At 36.7% G+C, this 17819-nt stretch overlaps 1 protein-coding gene across 2 annotated transcripts in view; it reads right to left on the bottom strand.

Annotated features, from left to right (window-relative positions):
• NBAS (NBAS subunit of NRZ tethering complex) overlaps positions 1–17819 on the bottom strand; it is a 159498-nt gene that overhangs the window by 116643 nt on the left and 25036 nt on the right. For both annotated transcript variants that reach the window (XM_084203427.1, XM_084203428.1), the window contains exons 16-21: positions 17467–17592; positions 16038–16189; positions 15144–15278; positions 14795–14873; positions 13985–14089; positions 13571–13707 (exon numbers count right to left, since the gene is read on the bottom strand). In XM_084203427.1, coding sequence (XP_084059553.1) covers positions 13571–13707; positions 13985–14089; positions 14795–14873; positions 15144–15278; positions 16038–16189; positions 17467–17592 — 734 coding nt within the window. The remainder of the gene's footprint in view (positions 1–13570; positions 13708–13984; positions 14090–14794; positions 14874–15143; positions 15279–16037; positions 16190–17466; positions 17593–17819) is intronic.

Raw genomic sequence — 17819 nt, 5'->3', positions numbered from 1 at the left:
ACAAATGACACAATCTTCTCATCCCTTGAAGAGCAGCACTGTAACTCAGTAGCTTAAAATAAACAGAACTCCAACCAACAAATCAATTTCACAGTGTAGGAAGAGTCGAAACAATAAGCTAAAAATCAGTAACCATCTCATTTAGCAACAGCCATTAAACTCAATGAACAAAGCAAGGCATGCCCATAAACTGCCCTGCCCCATACACATCACCCAGAACACTGGTCACTCTTTTCTTTCCCTCCTCTGTGCATTAGCAAGCAATACCTTGTGTTTTAACACAGTCATTCCAACCCTCCAAATTATACATGCTGTAGTAATCCAACAGTAAAATGGTAGAGACAGGTTTGCAGATTACAGACGTCAAACAAATGAAGGAGCGAGGATGGAAAACTGCTAATTCCTGCGTCAGAGCTACAGCAACACCTGCTTTCAATTCTAGTTCACCTGAACAAGATACTCCATGCCTGTCTTTATAATTTTGCATGATGTAGCAACATCATTAAAAAATAATTCATAAAGAAAACTGCAAACTAACATTTGTGGTATAAACAGGAATAAAGTCACTTTCTTATTTTTGAAATATTCATCATCAGCCCATACCTTTTGGGGATAAGGGGTGCTGTAGTTGTTTAAATCTTAAATAACATGATTTACCAATAATTTAGTCTTTAAAACTGACTTCATAAACTGAATTAATACAGTCATATTTCAAATGTCATACCTGAGAATGTTATTATGGAAGGCTCAGTTTGTGGTGAAAAAATTCTCTTTATCAGCTGAAATGTCAAATACCAGAAAAGCCAAAGTGATTAATAATGTCTTCCAAAATATAAAATCAAGACAGTGCAAGCAGGACTTGATATTTCAATGATTATGCTCTCCTTTTCTGTGTTCTATTTAACAGAAAAGAAAGCAGCACAAAATTTGTCTATGACAATTTCATTTCTTAGCATTTTTTTTCCCATTCCCAGTAGGCTTAAAAAGACATTTCAAGGGAATGTTTGTTGGTTGGCTGGTTATTTTATTTGGGGAAGCAGTGGGTGTGAAGGTGGGGAAAAGACTGGGGGTAAAATTAAAGAAAAGTGGAAAGTTACAGGGAAATTATAGAGGAAAATGCAGTTGCTCCTCCCTGCATGGAATGAGATCAGTGTGCCTGATATCCCCCACACAATACATGCCAAGGGCGCCTAAATGAAGGCTGGAGCAGAGTGGAGACACCACGGCCAGGCTCTGCTGAAAGCCTTGCAGAGGAGAGAATTCAGCAATACTTTTTAGCTAGTAAATCACAGAGCAGCTAAAACCCAAAGGAGATAAAGGAAGATGTCTTGTTGCTGAATCATCAACCACAGCAAAAACACTCTCCTTGGACTGGTGCATATCCCCACCCCAGCATTATATCAGATGCTATACCAACATTCCCTGCCTCCAAGATGCCTCCAACCCTCACTGAAAAAGGTAAATAAGTATATACTTTTATACTAATTTCTTCACTTAAATGTAAAGAAAATAGTATGAGGAGAAGTCAGGAAAGACTCCATCACAACTTCTGGGATCAGCTGAAGCTGTCTTCTCTCCCACAGGGATGTCCATTGGGTAAGAACCATGTTCTGTGCACACGGAATGAGAATCTCCAGCTAACTTTTGTTAGGGAGTAGAGCTACATTATGTAATACATATTGCTTTGAACACGTTTTTGCAGTCAGATGCTGTCACCACCAATCCTTGAACCTCAACCTGTTACAATTTTTTTATTAATAAAGAGTGGTATTCCATAAACTGTAAGCCTGAGTCCTTCAAGTGGGCTGGCAGCCACTGGCAGTGGGGAACTTACTTGAATAAAGGTGCACAGAGCTAGGAGGGGTCTCTGCTTGGCACAGAACTGCCCTCCAACCTAGCACTACTCAGTGAAGAGTCCCCATAATGGGACACTGACAGACTGGTCTGGCATGAGGGTCTCAGACTAATCCAACATGAAGAGTTTGAGGAGACCTCTTGTTTTCATGTGATAGGGGGCTTGTTTGATTTTTCAGTTGGCCAGTTGGTTTTGGAGGTTTTTTGTTGATGTTGTTCTTTGGGATGAATTAGGAGGGCTTTTTTAAATATTAACACACCTTCTTAATGGGAGAAAAAGGTGCTGTTACACAACAAACAAGGGTTTCATTTCAAAAGCTGTTTCAAATGTCTGCAAAATTGTAGCAGAACTACTATGACAGAATAACATTAAGAGAAGATTTTCAGGTAACAATTCCAATTTCACATTACAGACTGCTTTTTCCTCCAATATTAGCTTACATACTAATGTGTTAACAATTATTCTGTCCCCAAAATTTGTAATGCACTGTGTTAAAATTATTTGATGTAGTCAAGGCCCATTTGAGATTATTTCTTTATTAGTAAAACAATAAAATAGCAACTGCTTTTTTATAAACTACAGGGGCAAGAAGACATTCAGCTGTTGGCAAGGACCAGCTAGCAACGGAAGCTCTAAAAGCAGCCTGAGGCCCTGAGCAGTTTCAGAGGCTGAAGAACCATAAAGCAAAGAACGTGCACTAGATCCTGCCCTGCCCTTAGTCCCATTCCTACCCACAGCTCCACTAAGAACAGCCCAAAGGGTACCAAGGAACCTGTAAAACAAGGTCTGACCCTCTCTCTCGGTTTTTCTCACTCACCTCTTGGCTGTCTCCACCCTTGGAAGGTATTTCAAAGACACGGAGGTGCGTACTTAAGGACATGGTTCAGAGGTGAACTTGGTGATGTTAGGTTTGAAGCTGGACTTGATCTTAAGGGTCTTTTCCAAAATAAACTATTCCATTATTCTACTAAAGAGAACACAAACTGTGCCCCTACCCCTCTCTTTCAAAATCTGGCTTTTGCAAGAGTCTTTACCTGATAGTAGAGCAATCACTTACAAAGTAAGTAAATAATTACAGTAAGACCCCTTAAGAAAATTGCAGCTCATATCACTTATTGTATTTATTCTGAAAGCAAAGTCTTGTTCCCAGCAGTCACCTGCACCTTCATGACTCTCTTAAGTAAGAGAGCTTCCCAGCTAAATAAATCTTCCTATCTAATCTCAGAAGCCCAGAAGAAAATTTGGGGAAATTTTTTTTGTTTGGCTGTTCTTCCAGTGGTTGCTTTAGATGTTATTGAGAGAAAGAAGTCATGCAAAATAGTAAGGAAGGAGGTGCATACATTTAATGGATATTGAAACTTCAAACTTCATTTTCCTCTTTAGACTAAAAAATTATTTTAAAAGAAAATTATTACAAATAAACAAATACAGATGTTTAGAATTCAAATTTAAAACCACCCCTGCATGAATGAGATCTGAATGACAAGGAACCAGGACATCTCAAAACGCACACACAACCCTAATGCTAAGATCCCTTCACATTAGACTGGAAAGGAAAAAAAAAATATAAAAAAAAAGTTAAAGAAAACTCTAGTGACCCAAGCCTGTCCACTGCAAAATACCATATTGAACACATTCTTCATAATTTTGCTGTCACATCCAGCATACTTTCCATAGATGTGGTGAAGTTACATCCAGGACATTTAGTTCCAAATAAGAAGTCATTTCTTTACAGATTCAGCAGCACAAAAGGCTTACCATTAAATTTGGCAAAACTTGCATATTTTTAACTGGATTATGTAATGATACAAATTACATGTTTCTAACCTCCAACTATTCATAACATAGTTGAGTAACTTTACTCACCCTGATATACAATTATTAGACACTAAAAAGTTTTTATGCAAGTGTTACTCACCCCGGCCTAAAGTCAACAGTTCTTAGCAAATGCTCCTTTTGGAAGACAAGCAATTACCCCATATCCCTAATATTTTCAGAAAATAATTTGCATTTCCCTCTTCCAAGCTAAAAATTTATTCTTTCTTCCCTATCCCTTTCTTCCCCTTCCCTATAACACAAAAACCACTTGGGTTTGCCCTTAAATTCTAACTGTTACAAATATTTTTTTTAAATAGACTTTAAAACAGAACCCTTTCCAAATAGCAGAAGTCATGAATTACGTACAGACTACATTAAAAATAACTTCCCTAACATCCCAGGTTTATAGTGTCAACTGAAGCTGCAGGTTTACTGCTTAAAAAAAGTAGAGGTTAAGAAAGATCTCACTCAATTCAAGTTCCCAGACTTTGTCCCTTCCTTCCCCCTTTCCCTGCAACTCCAAAATCCATCAAGGAACAAAGCAATGTGCAACTCTGTCTCTGGCGGTTTTCTCAAAAGAGCGCAATAAAAATAAATGTGAAAGTACAGAGACAAGCAATATGAATGACTAGAGGCAAGAAGTGTATGATGTCCCTTTTCTAAATGCCAGAGCAGATTGAAGAATCCTAGAAGAAAGAAACAATATGCCAAGACTGATTCCATGTTGTTCATGTTATCATTTCACTTAAATAGGAAGTGATATTTCACCGTACTTACTTCCTACAATACTGTAAATGCTGATGAGACTGGGCCTCGTTTACAATAAACAGCAGATGCTGCTTTACACAATAGGTAGCTGAGCTGTTAACTGCCTGCTGCATGGCACAGAAGATAAACCACCATGTACTGGGGTGCAAAAATAGAAAGAATTCCTGGAATAAAGTCTTGTGAAAGTCTACTACATCTAGAAAATTGAAAATATCTAGTTGCAGATATTTGAGCCATATGTTATAGATGCATGTTATTTCTCACTTGAGAAACTTCAAGTTGCAGTGTGCTTGCTTGTACCTATTTTCCTCTCCTGAAAACTACTGTTGGCCATTTGCCTTGTGGCCAAATCTACCAAGACCAATATCATGTTTCAGCATAAGTTTTTGCAGGAGTGAACCCCACAGCTGTCCAGACACCTCAATTCCAGAAGTGCTAAAAGCATACTTCAGAAATCTTTCATAAAAGCTTATTACCAGACCTCACCATAAAACATTAAAGAGGAAAAGATTTTTCATTTCATGGGAAAGAATTGTCATGCAGTGCAATCTTGACTGCAAAATGTCTACCTCTATCTTTTTTCCCTTCTCACAGCAGAAAAAGTTAGAGTTAAATATTTTAAAGTCAGGTGTATGGATAAGCCATGGAAAATACTTTTTAAAGTATTTTCTGCACTGGCTCCATTTGCCTTTTTAAAAGTATTCAGGTTCACCACTGGAATAAGTTGAGAGAGGAATTTTAGACTTTTAAATTGTCACCAAGAGTCAAGCAGCATTCAGAAACCATCTTCTCTAAATGCTTAAAGAAAATACCACCAATAAAGATAGAGCTGCAAGATATTTTGATTTTTCATTCTAGTATAAACTAGCATTTATGCAAAGTCACTCTTAACAGGTAAGTTTCTTGGTGAGCTCAGAACACACACACAAAAAAACCCTAGCAGAACCCACAGCACTCAGAGATGAGTCCTAACTCCATCCACCTTCTCAACAATACTAATAAAATATGTAACTTCCTCTTGCCCCCTACATGACTGTATCCAAGTGTCCTTACTATATCTCTCCTCATTCTGAAGAGTTAATGAAAATTCTTGTATATGAAATTACATACAAGGACTGGAATAGACCAGTCCTGACACAAACAAAGGATGAGACATTCCTGTACCTAAGCCCTCTATAAAGATTAGAATGCTGTATTTATCTCAACATTTATCACAAGGTTTGTTCTTAACTGACACTTATGCTTTAGCACAGACTATTTTTTTTCCCCTTGGATTTCTATTCTCAGTAATTTTAGTGACTCATGCAGAAACAAAGAGCAACAAAACTCTGTAAAAGTAGTTGTTAAAATGGAAGCAAGTCAGTTGAAAAAGTCCTCGTGTCAAAATACCATCGCAGTCTGAAATTCATGCATACAGAAGAGACAAAGAGGTACAGACGTGAACATGTACCTGAAAAGAGGCAGAACTCACATTTTTCTACAATGCCTGGTTTACAACACCTGTACAGCAAATGCAGCTGAATGGGGGCACATCAGAACCTCGACACATGCCCTGCACACCAGAGAGAGAGATCTGGCAGGGCTGAAGGGGTGAATTCAGCATGTATAGACAGCCTGCTGTATATGCACTGCACACCGGATCCAGAGCTCATTCTCCTTGTGCTACACAACTCTGCAGGTTTGTGCTTGTAAGGGAAACCCCACAGAGGTCAGAGACACATGCAGGTTAAGCCTGCATTCCTATGCACCTGGAATTCCAGACATGGCTGCTGACAGACCACTGCAGTGCCCAGGGCAGGTGGCTTTCTTTCCCAACTAACAAAACTATCAGCTGTGCCAGACTATAACTGTATGCAAATATTAGCACGGCTGTGAGGTATTTTTTATTTTTCCTGAGCCACTGCTTCTCCCCCACCTTTTAACCTTCTCTCTTTTCAACAGTAGAATAAATATGATTGGAATCCAGTAAATTGACTGATTATGGAAGCATTCAACTCTGTTTCTTCAAAAAGAGCTGACTTTTCCCCGTATTGCTCTTTTCACTCTATTGTTTATGTTGGCTCGGCAATTCTTCCCATTCTTTTCTTTGACAAAAGAAGTCCATGCTATTGTAGTTTCTGTATCATACCAACTGCATTTATTGAAACCTGCAGATTATTTTCTCTCCAAGGACAGGCTTTCAAAAGAGGAAGGTCTAACTCAGTTTTAAGGTCAGATTCCAATTCACTCAATTACCAATAGCAACTGTGTGGGTTTGCTTTTTTTTCCCTTTTAAGCATTTCATACAACAGGCCTGTCTCCAGGAGACTCTTCAAGTTGAAAATTCAGAATATTTTTTCTTTACATCTTTTTCCCTTGTAAACTCATCCACATTGAATGCAAAGTGCTGCAAAGCATAGTTTGCCCAAACATATTTGTGAAACAGTATCTTTTTGGTGAAAAACATTGATGTTTTTAGAGGTAGGTTTGGGGGACTTTGGAAGTAGATTAATCTTTGCTGTCTTTTTTACCATGTCTCCCTGTCTGAAAAATAGTTAGAAACACTAATTTATTCCTCATTTGAAAGCCTGTGTGCCACATACATAAAATAACTAAAATATTCTTTTTTAACTTAATTTAGAAATTCATTTTTCCAAAGTCTATATCTTCTCAGATAGCAATGGGGAAATCAATGCCACTTTCTGTTGCTCTGCAATTCTTATGTCTCTAAAACAATTTTGTTATGTCACAATTATTCCATAGCTGAGGATGAAATATAAGAAATGCATCCCAGATATACAGCCTCAAACAGCTGTGATATGTATTGCATTGTTCATATTGCATGAAAACATTCTCCTCTTTCATTACAGCATTTGAACAATGAATTAGTAAATGTAACTACAGAATGGATTATACGTATTTTTAGGTTTCCAACTGCTCAATATACTACGGGATACAGAAGTGGTGGGCAGAGAGAGAAGTGCTTCATTTTCCAGAATTATCCATAGGATGTGACAAATTTATCAAGACTGAAGTGCAGCTGCTGCCTAAAACATCCTGCAGTTTGGGAAAGCTGATCTGCATAAACCAGCGGAAAAGGTATCCCACAGCTTTTGGCGGCCACAGTTAGCTAACCTTCAGAATCCCTGCCATGCACACCACAGTGACTTGTCTTCTAAAGCAGCTCTGCCACCAGAAAAGAAAGTTATAACTGATTTAATATAAACAAATCAAGCTATGTTTTAATGATGTGGTTAACCTCTAATAAAATCCGGGGAGAGGGAAACCTTCTCTCCTAAACAACCTAGAATGAATAATCTAAACATCAGAAAAGTCAGCTAACACCACACAAGCACAGTTCAGAAGCTCACTGTGGGTTTTTTTCTTCGTGTATACAATTAAAATTGTGAGGCAATAGACCATTTTGATTTTGTGAAAGCTATTTTAAAGACAAAGCTGAACTCCAAGTAAGATCAAAGCTGTCTGCCAGCAAATAGTGAAAATACTACTTCAGAAGCGTACATTTCTAAAGCATGTTATAATGAATGTTCCTGGGAGAAATTTTATTCTAAACGCTGTAAAAGAACAATGCACAGATGAGACAACAGCAGCAGTACACCTCATTAGACAACTGGACAAGGCAAGCCAAACTCCACTTCAGGACTACACAGGCAAAGACACACATGGTAGATAATGCTGGACTTGTCCTGGCTTCAACTTGCCAGAAATACAAAGAAAATCCTGTCGATGTTCTGTGGATAAACAGCACAGCCACAGTTCAACTCACATGCTACAGGCTACACATGTGAAGGCTGCTACTGGCCTGTCTGAAACCTTTTCCATGCTGAACACACTCAGCTCTCTCAACTAAATGACACCTTAGCTCCAGTACAGCAGGTTCTGTGAAGCTTCCCTCCTTCCTCCCTGACAGATGTTCTCCACAGTTCCCTCATGGCTTCAAGTTCTCAATCTCTTCTTCAAAAACTCCTCACAACCAACACCTATGGTACTTTTGCCAGCTCACTACCTGCAGCAGCATCCTGGCTATAAATGAGCTATTCCTACTATCACAGATTTGCACACAAGCAGCTTGCAGAAGAGTTGCTCTTCCTCCAAACCATTGCTTTATTTTTGCATGGACAACAACCTTCCCAGCTCCGACCAGAAGTCAATACAGACAAGAGCATCATGACAAGTTAATCTTTCTCTCAAAAATTATTTTTCTACTTCATAACAGAAGGTAAGATCTGCTGTTTTTTTTCTACCAAATACATCCTTGAAATTAACTACATTTCTTCCTCTGAACTGTTTTTTCTTTCTATTAGTGCAAAGATAAAAGGCATGCATATAACACACAGGCCCTTATTATTTTCACTGTAGCGCTATACACATGAATTCAAGCAAATTCAAGTTCAAGGGAACTGATGATGAGATTAATTCTTTTAACGGGAACACCTCTGAATTACACTAAGAACAGAGGCAGTTTAGCTTCACAAGAAAAAAATAATATGAAAAAGAGGGGACTATATATTAGACAGTTCTGCAGACGTTCCACTACTAAACCTGTTTACATGCACATATAAGGAAGGGAAGAGATGAAGCTCTAAGAGCTTTATTGAAACTGCAGTGCCACAGGCAATAACTAAAAACCTAGTTCAGGAGAAGATACCATTATGGAAAGGCAAAGTTAACTGCTTATGAACTCTTAGTAGTACTTACTCATTCATAGATGAAAGTCAACTACATGGAAATTTTCAGGTTTTAAAACCTTCACTAAGTTTTTAGGAGATACTGCCACATTGCCCTTCCAGTTCATCAGGTAAATGGAGTTCATCCAGAACTCTCCTAGTAAAAAGTCACTTTATGTCACAACTGAACACAAGTATTTGAAAAAGTTAAGAAGCAAAAACACAGAAACATATAAAAAGTTACTATCTTAGGGGGAAGGTTTTTACTATAGCATAATGTGCAATATAGCAGACTTATGACTGCTGAGGGAACCATACATTTGAAGCTCCAGACTTCTGTGAGTTGAAAATGTGAGCAGTAATGTTATAATACAGCAGTTAAGCCTAGTACAAAGGATAAGAAACTTTTAAAAATGGAAAAATACTCTGGTTATGTATTTATAATGGCAGTAAACCAGTGTTTTCCTAGATCACATTTAAAAACCTCAGGGCAACAGTCTTAACTATAGATTAAGAACACTAGCTATAGCTATTAAAACAGAGATTAAAAAGAGCTATCAGCTCCTTTGAATGCCTGAACTTTTACCACCTTCATTCTAGTTGTCCTAACAGACATAGTCTGTGCATATGATGGATCTTTGAGAAGGAGTATGAATCCCAGTAAGATACAGCAGAGACACAAGAGCCATCAACATAAAAGAAGCTGAGAAATAATAAGAAAAGAAGTAGGAAAACATTACAATCCGAATTCTGCAAAAACACATTACTTAGTAATGTTCATCTATCACAATACCAATTTAAAGCCAATACCATTTACAGCCACCAATGTGTCTTCGTATTTCAGATTCCTTCTCAACTAGGGAGCTGTTGAGCTTACTTAAATCACAGACTTTTGCAGGAGTCTCATGAATACATACATTTCCTGCTTAGACACAGAACTCCTGAACTGTTCTGAGTAACCTCAAAAGATGCTAAGCTATAAAATATGTGCCAAAAATGATAAAAAAAAAAGCGTATCTACCATTTGAGACTTTTTACAAGCAGATACAGAAAAAAAAGTATGTATTTCCTAATAACCTGACACAAAAGGAAAAAAAAAATCTTTTTGTTCCATTTGTTATGCCAGCTCTTCCTTGACTGACAAGACCTCAAATTTTTGTGACACTGCCCTTTAAATGCCATCCTAATGTAAATTACATGTCCAAGTACAAAAAAACACCTGCTTTATGCCTATAGAATGCACTAACCAAAGGAGCCTTTCTTTCAGCAGGTACTTAGAATTTACTATTGGCAGCTGGACTGGAGGATGCAAATGAACAGTTGTAACACAATCTTTACAAAAACATTTCTTACAAGTTAGAAAGTCCTTCATATATAGCACTTGAATGTGCATTCATGCTGTGGGGGTGCACAGCAAGCAACTGTTTCAGTGCTCTTACCCTGGCTGCAGATGGAGGTGCCTGTGTACCCATTTCACCTGTTCCATGCACTAACAAAGCAACACCATGTGTTGCTTCTGCCAGATTCCCCTAGAGATGGAAGAATTAAGTGAGCATAGAGCAATGTATTCTCACAGGGATGAATGTCACCTACCAGAGCTCCAGCTGAGAATCAACCCCCTTATTATTCAAAGAGTGCAATGTACACAGACACAATATGGTAAAGTCAGAACAGTGCTTCATCCTACACACATACACACACACACAGAGCCATATATGAAGGCGCAGAAGACACCTCCACCAAAATCGTTTCTGATCAGCAGGGGGTCTGAGCTGCAGGAAACTGAGCAACAAAGGCATCAACAAGGTGTTCTTTAAGCAAGGCCACTGGACCAGGCTGCACTCCTGAACAGGCAATGCCATCAGCTGATCTGTGTCAGTGGTCTCATCACATGCACCAATGGTCTCATCACATGCACCAAATACCCTATTGAAATCTGCTGGTACAAATATTGCAACCAAAAATTTTCAGAAAAAACAAGGATCTAAAAGAAATCACCAGAGAGCAGCCTTTTTTGTAACTGAAAGGAAAAAAACTCACCTCCTGAAGGATACACCCTATTTCCAAACTGCAACAGTGAGAAATTTCAAAAGGAAAACCAGTCCTTTCCTGATTCAGAATCTATTGGCTTAAAGTCAAAGTTCATCAACACAGATTGATTCACTGCTTGTCCTGAGACCCCTGTAGTTACAAGCTACATAAGCTAGAGACTGTGTTGCAATGCTGCAACATTTCTTCTACCAATTAAAACATAGGGTTTATATTTTTGAAGTCTTTTTCTTTTCTTCAGAAGCATTTTAATTACAGTCACTACTTAAAACTTTTTAATGATCTGTGGGAATTAATAAATTGTATCATAATCTTGCTCAATAAGTTAATTTACAGAAAATTATGTCTACCTACTGTCTTCTAACACAAAGAAAGCTAGATAGCACACTTATTTAAATAACATTTTCTAACAATGACAACATATCTACAGAACGTCAGTAATTTTACCATACTAATAAACTCCCTAAAAAACAACCACCAGAGCTACAAGGACAATAAAGTCACAAAAAAATTACTAAGAACTTTAATTCACTTCGATTCACATGAAACAAGAATTGTCAGAAGCCTACTTAAAATAGTAAGAAAACTTTATACAACTTAAATCTATTTCATTGATATATTAGTCTCATTAATAGATACTGTCATCAGTACATATTTAATTACGTTACTAAAATATTGGTTTAGGGAGTATATTTAACAGTATTATGTGAGCAATCAGCAGAGAAACAGTTTTAGAAAAAGGTTATATCAAATATACAGCATATTTTTGGTTTTATAAGTATATGAGATTTGTGTTAATCTCATCCTCATTTTGTAGTTGTCCAAAGAAAAAAACTTCAAAAAACACACAAAAGACACACATTACATATTCTGCAATCTGGGGGATAAAAGGTGTGCATCTTCACATACCTGATCCTAGCACTGGAAAGGTCTGTATGCTATGAGAATAAAGATTAAAAACATATACTTTCATTTTTCAATAGCAGACAAAACTAAGTTCTTACCCCATAACTTCACATCTTTACTACTAGATCACTAGTGAAATGTTTATTTTAGCTGTCATCTTGTCTCTTGGCACATAAGTCAGTTTTGTAAACAAACCAAGCAACAAAGTAAAAAAAAAGAAAAAAAGAAAAATAACAAAACCAAGAACAAATAACCCTTCAGAAACACAAGGACCCTATTTATGACCAACAATGGATCATAACCACATTTAAGATGACTATTCTTCCCTCTGTCTCACATTCTAAACCTTAAAAAAGAGAAAAACTGGAATATGTTTTACCAATTTTATAAACACTTCAATAATTTCTCTTCATGGTCCTAACTTTTACCTTAAAGAAGAGGATAAAAGAAGTGTTTTCATACCTTAACTAAATCATTAAACGTGTTCCTAATACTAACAACAAATAAAAAGGGAAGCATTAGCTATCATGAAATAAAGACTGTTCTTTCTCTTCAGGACAATAAAACTGGTAAGTATTTTGAGTTAGGAAAAGTTTCAGGGGAATAACTTGATGAGTTGAAAAACCCTATTGTAAAAGAATTGCCCAAATGGGACTGGTAAAACCTTGAAGTGAAAAGCTTAACTATAATAATGGAAGACTAAAAGAAAAAAATTCTATTAGCTCCTCCAGAAACTTTCCCTCTTAAGTAAGGCTTCAAAGTCCTATTGTAAAACACCAAATAATGAAATCTGTCCGTCTCTTTATGAGCACTGAACAATACGCCTCAAAACTAATATCATAATTGAAGTGTCAAAAAGAAACACTCTAAAAGCAAAAAATTCTTCTAATTAATATAAAGAACTTAATTATGATGCTCAAGGAAGACTCTCTTAGAAAAATTTAGACGAAATTTACAGCAAAATAACCTTTTATGCTGCAATGAAACAGTAGGAAAATCTGTATCTAAAGCTTTTCATAATTCTACCTTACCAAGTTACATAAGAATCAGTATCAAGAAGATTAATAATTCTGAGTTACTGACTGCTTAAGTGTTAAATTACTTCACAAAACAAATACAGGAAAATGCATTTGCTTCCAGGGACCTAAACACTTGTATTATTTATTTCCTAACACTGGCTGTTACCACAAACCAATTATAGACCTGTACTACACATGTGAAAATCTGGGAAGTTTCAGGTCAGGAAAATCCATGTTCCCTCTTAGATATGTAACAGAGCAAAGAACCTCTAAGATCCCTACTTTCCTGTTAATGACCATAAGGATTCCACAAATGGCACAAAGCAGAAAGTGATGACTGGTAAAGTCAAGACCCATACAGACAAAACTCTTATTATCTCTTGATTCCAGATAATAACCAGTAACAGACTGCCATACATGAAAACTATTTTATGTATTAATCTAAAAATTTTCTCTCTCTGAGTTAGTATCTATGGATGCATCCTTACCAAGCTTCAGGTAACAGCAAAGCATATTCGTGTGGTGAAGTGGTCTCTGGGAAATTGGAGAGAATCGCCTGTCTGTGTGGAAGTAAAGCTGATCCATGGAAAGTGAACAAAATTTCCAGGGCTCTGACATTGCTTTCCTGAAGTACAGAAGAGTAAATTGCAGAGCTTAAGACTGATTTAGACTGAGCAAGAAAGTTTAGGTCATACAACGAACACTTCATTTTTAAATTTTCTTTAGCAACCAAAAAAACAAGGTCAGGGTCACAGCATATATTTATTTAAAATCAAACAAAGACACCACCTCTTAAATTTCCATTAAGATTCAACCAAGTTCAAAGGGAGGAGGAAAAAGCACTTTAGTGCAAAGAGCAATATCAAAACAACATTGGATTCTAGCAACATAAATATTAATACCCGAGCATAAGTTCTTGCTGAAAGTACAATATTCTGATTTCTGAACTTCTTAAAGAATTCTCCATCATAATGATGCTCAGCTGCATGAGGCCCTCCAAGGATTTCCTTAAAAAAAAAAAAAAAAAAAAAAAAAAAAAAGACTGCTTTTTATACAAGATTTACAAAAGCATCAAAAGGTCCACACATCTTTTTATCCTAGGATGAGTAAGTATGAGATATATGCTGAAAAGTATGCTGGGTTTTTTGTTTCAGTATGAAAAAAAACAACGCATTTTTGGTTGATAAGCTAAGACAATTTCCTGCCTTACTTTAATTAAGGTTTAGACATCATTAATTATAGGAATGTGGTAAAAACCATAATGGGAGTGTGTGCATTACCAACTGCAAACTTTAAATTTAAAAACTTAGTAAAATACAGTTTGATATTCAAAAACTTTCACTTTCGTAAGCTCATGGAAGAAAAAGATTTGTTAGAGAACCTGCACAGAACTTGTCAATTTGACTGACAGGGATATCACAGTAATCCTGCCTGAACTCTACATCCCATGTAGCTGCATAACTCAATTCCCTGCAGACACATGATGTTCAAAGCAGGCTTCTGCCCAACTCCACCTCTCAAGACTAGAAGCCATCCTTTTGAAACAGTAAAGCAAGAGAAGCACAGTCACTGGAACAGAAAATATCCTACTTTCCTCCAGCCTTTCAACAAGGCTATGAACATTAATACCACAATAAATAACAAAAATGGTAAGATGATGTGATGCAAAAGTTGCAGGAACACCTGTGGTGAGAGAACTCAGAAGAACTCACCTCATAGGTCTCAAGGCGATCAAGGTAAGTTAACAGCTTCAGCCTGCTACGGCAGAGCTCCTTCTGTTCCAGGGTCAGCCTGTGTTCAGAACAGGAATTTTCCCATTTGCCATTAATACTTTATGTCACATGCATATGAAGACGAAGGTTACACATTTTAATGACTTTGTGCACTGGGATATATCAAGGAATTAAGTAAACCGAGAAGTTTGACACATACAATGCCAATTAAAATTTAAACCACTCTTCTGGTAGGAATAATATATATAACAGTAATTATGTTCTTGTAAATGTGTAGTTATTATAAACCTATAATTCTGAATAAAACATGGCTTAACATTTCATTTACTTTGAGAAGTTTACTGATAATAGCAGTTCTTGATGCTTCTTGGCCTCCTTTTCCTTTCTAGTATACATTTCTTCATCTGGTGACAGAAGGTCTTCATAGGGAATTTCAATGTCCACTTCCCCTGGTAAGATAAATCTGGAAGACAAAATCAACAATCTAAGCAATGAAGGGGAAAAAAAAGAACTTAAATCATTTTTGAAGAGATATATTAAAACAGGTTTTTGTCTATGTTTTGACTAAAAATCTGCACATTTATAGAAAAATACTGAATTTTTGTGTTTTAAACAAGCAGGGATTCTTCCCAAGCCAACAAAGAGACATCAACTCCTGCTGCCACACCCTCCCAAAAACAAACCAAAACCAAACTTGATAGAAGTTTCTAAATTCCACAGCCAGCAATTGGATTGGCAGCAGCTCTCCAGCACACAATGGTAATAGAAGACTGCACAAAGAACAAACAGCCTCCTTCTATTTCTACCACCAGAAACCGAAAACTGAGGAGATTTGTCCCTACTGTGTCTTGCTTCTGCTTGACCAATACAACTAAGACATAACCAAACACATTTATAGGGTTAGTTGCAGATTTCAGAAGCAGCTAAAGAAATAGATTCTCATAGTAAAATATTGACATCATAAATTCCCTCTGATGAAGAAATTACAGGGCATATATTTACAATAAGCACTATTTTATATACATACAGAGGTAAAATGTATAGGTACTTTAGGGACATCTATAGAATAGTCTTGAGTCAAAGCATGACCTTTCTTTATGTCCTCCAAAAGCTTCTCAATATTTTCACTAGTGGTTGATAAGAAAAAAAGTTTGCCAAATTACTATAAAATACTTTATACACCATTTAAAAAGAAAACAAACAAAAAAAACTCTTCCCAAACCTGCCACCATCCTCTCCTTTTCCTATGGCCACAAGAGCCTCCAAGTCTGTGCCTTTCAAGCCATACTGAAGCAGCTTCTTAGCAGCATCTGCATTTTCTGGAACTCTTTCCAAGCACTCATGAAGAACCCATGCACGTTTCTTGATTTTGCTCTGTCCCAAGAACAAGAGCACAGACACAACGTTAGGCGGTCCAATCCAAAGCAGTGGAACCAGAGATTATGTAAAGTTTTCTCATGTATTTCTTCCACTTAAGAAAATGTCAAGCTCCCCTGGTGACTGACAATGCAAACCAACAAAAGAGATAAGAACACAATAAACACAATTCCCTCAGAGGGGAATATATATGTGGCAGAAAAGGGCACGAAAATACCAAATTATGTAGGAGAACTTCCACAACTGGAACAGAAGGTATTATTTGTACTTTCTAATTAACTTTACTCCTTTTTACACTAAATAAAATGCGATGGTTTGGGGGTAAAATACATGTTTTATAAACCAAGTGTATAAATTCCACAACACAGCACTAGAGCAATTTTCAATACCATCCTCTTCACATGCACCACTAAGATCCTGTGACAGAAAAGGCCCCAGAATTACAAAATATATTTGCCTTATCTGCTGATCTTTGGTTGACATTACAGATCATGTACAGAATGGCTAAATTTTGACATTTAGTCAATATCTGACTTGAAAAAAAATAGAATACACTTCTCTTGATCTCTTGTAACACTTTAGCCCAGACTAACATACCTATCTATATTACTACATATACACTAATATACCCATATTACTAATACTATACTCTATCTGCTATTCTAACACTAAACTACATATTACTATTCTATAGTAATAGTATTTCTATTACTAATAGTTTACCACAATCATGAGTTTGTACAATTTCAACACCATTTTTCTGCTGAGTTAGCAGTCTTTCTTCCAAGCCAAAAAAACCCCATGTTGACTTCTACTGAAAAGCTCAGTTACAGTTTGCAGAGTTCACTTTAAATTTTGTTATTCAAACTTTGTGATACAGCTACTGTACCAACTTCACCTTCTCATTTTATTTTCTATAATAACTTGAAGTATAAACAGTTGATATTTCCAATTATTATTCTTCATCTGCCAGGCAATAATCTACTGGGGCATGTGGGAGAAGAGATTACACACAGGAAGTGTGTTGCTATTAACAGAAGTTAGAAGATATTCCAAAAGACTTTCATTAACTGCCAAGGTTTCTAGATCAGACCTTCAGTTAAACTGCTCTCTTACACATGACATGAAATGGAATTTTCAGAGCAATTCTTCAAACTGCCACCATTTCACACTGCATAAATTAGAACACAATTGAGAATTCCATTTCTGTAAAGATAACACAGACAGTCTGATAAGAAAGCCTAAAAAAAAAAAATCACAAAACACAAACGCACCAAGTAGTCTTGAATTGAAGCAACATTAACAGCTGACTTCCTCCACTGTCTTTGGTATACAAGATCAGAATCAAGGCCATATGTTTGAGCTAAAGACAAAGCTTCCCCATATTCTTCATTATCAATCTAAAAAGCAAACACATGAAAATCATCTGATTTTCCATACTGAACAATGAACTGTTAATTCTCTGTGTTGAAAGAGGCAGAGGGATAATTACTGTGGATATTCAAAAGCAGGTAGGAAAGAGACTGATTCAAGATACAGATAAGTAAGACTCAGATGTAATGGACACCTCTGAAAAATCAAAGATTTTTCCCCTCAAATAAAAGGAAGATGTTATTTAGGTAACATC

This window comes from Fringilla coelebs (assembly GCF_963513975.1).
Source record: "Fringilla coelebs genome assembly, chromosome: 3".
In the NCBI taxonomy this organism is placed as follows: domain Eukaryota; kingdom Metazoa; phylum Chordata; class Aves; order Passeriformes; family Fringillidae; genus Fringilla; species Fringilla coelebs.
Note: the sequence above shows the minus strand (reverse complement) of the source record. Positions and strands in the feature narration are given on the sequence as shown.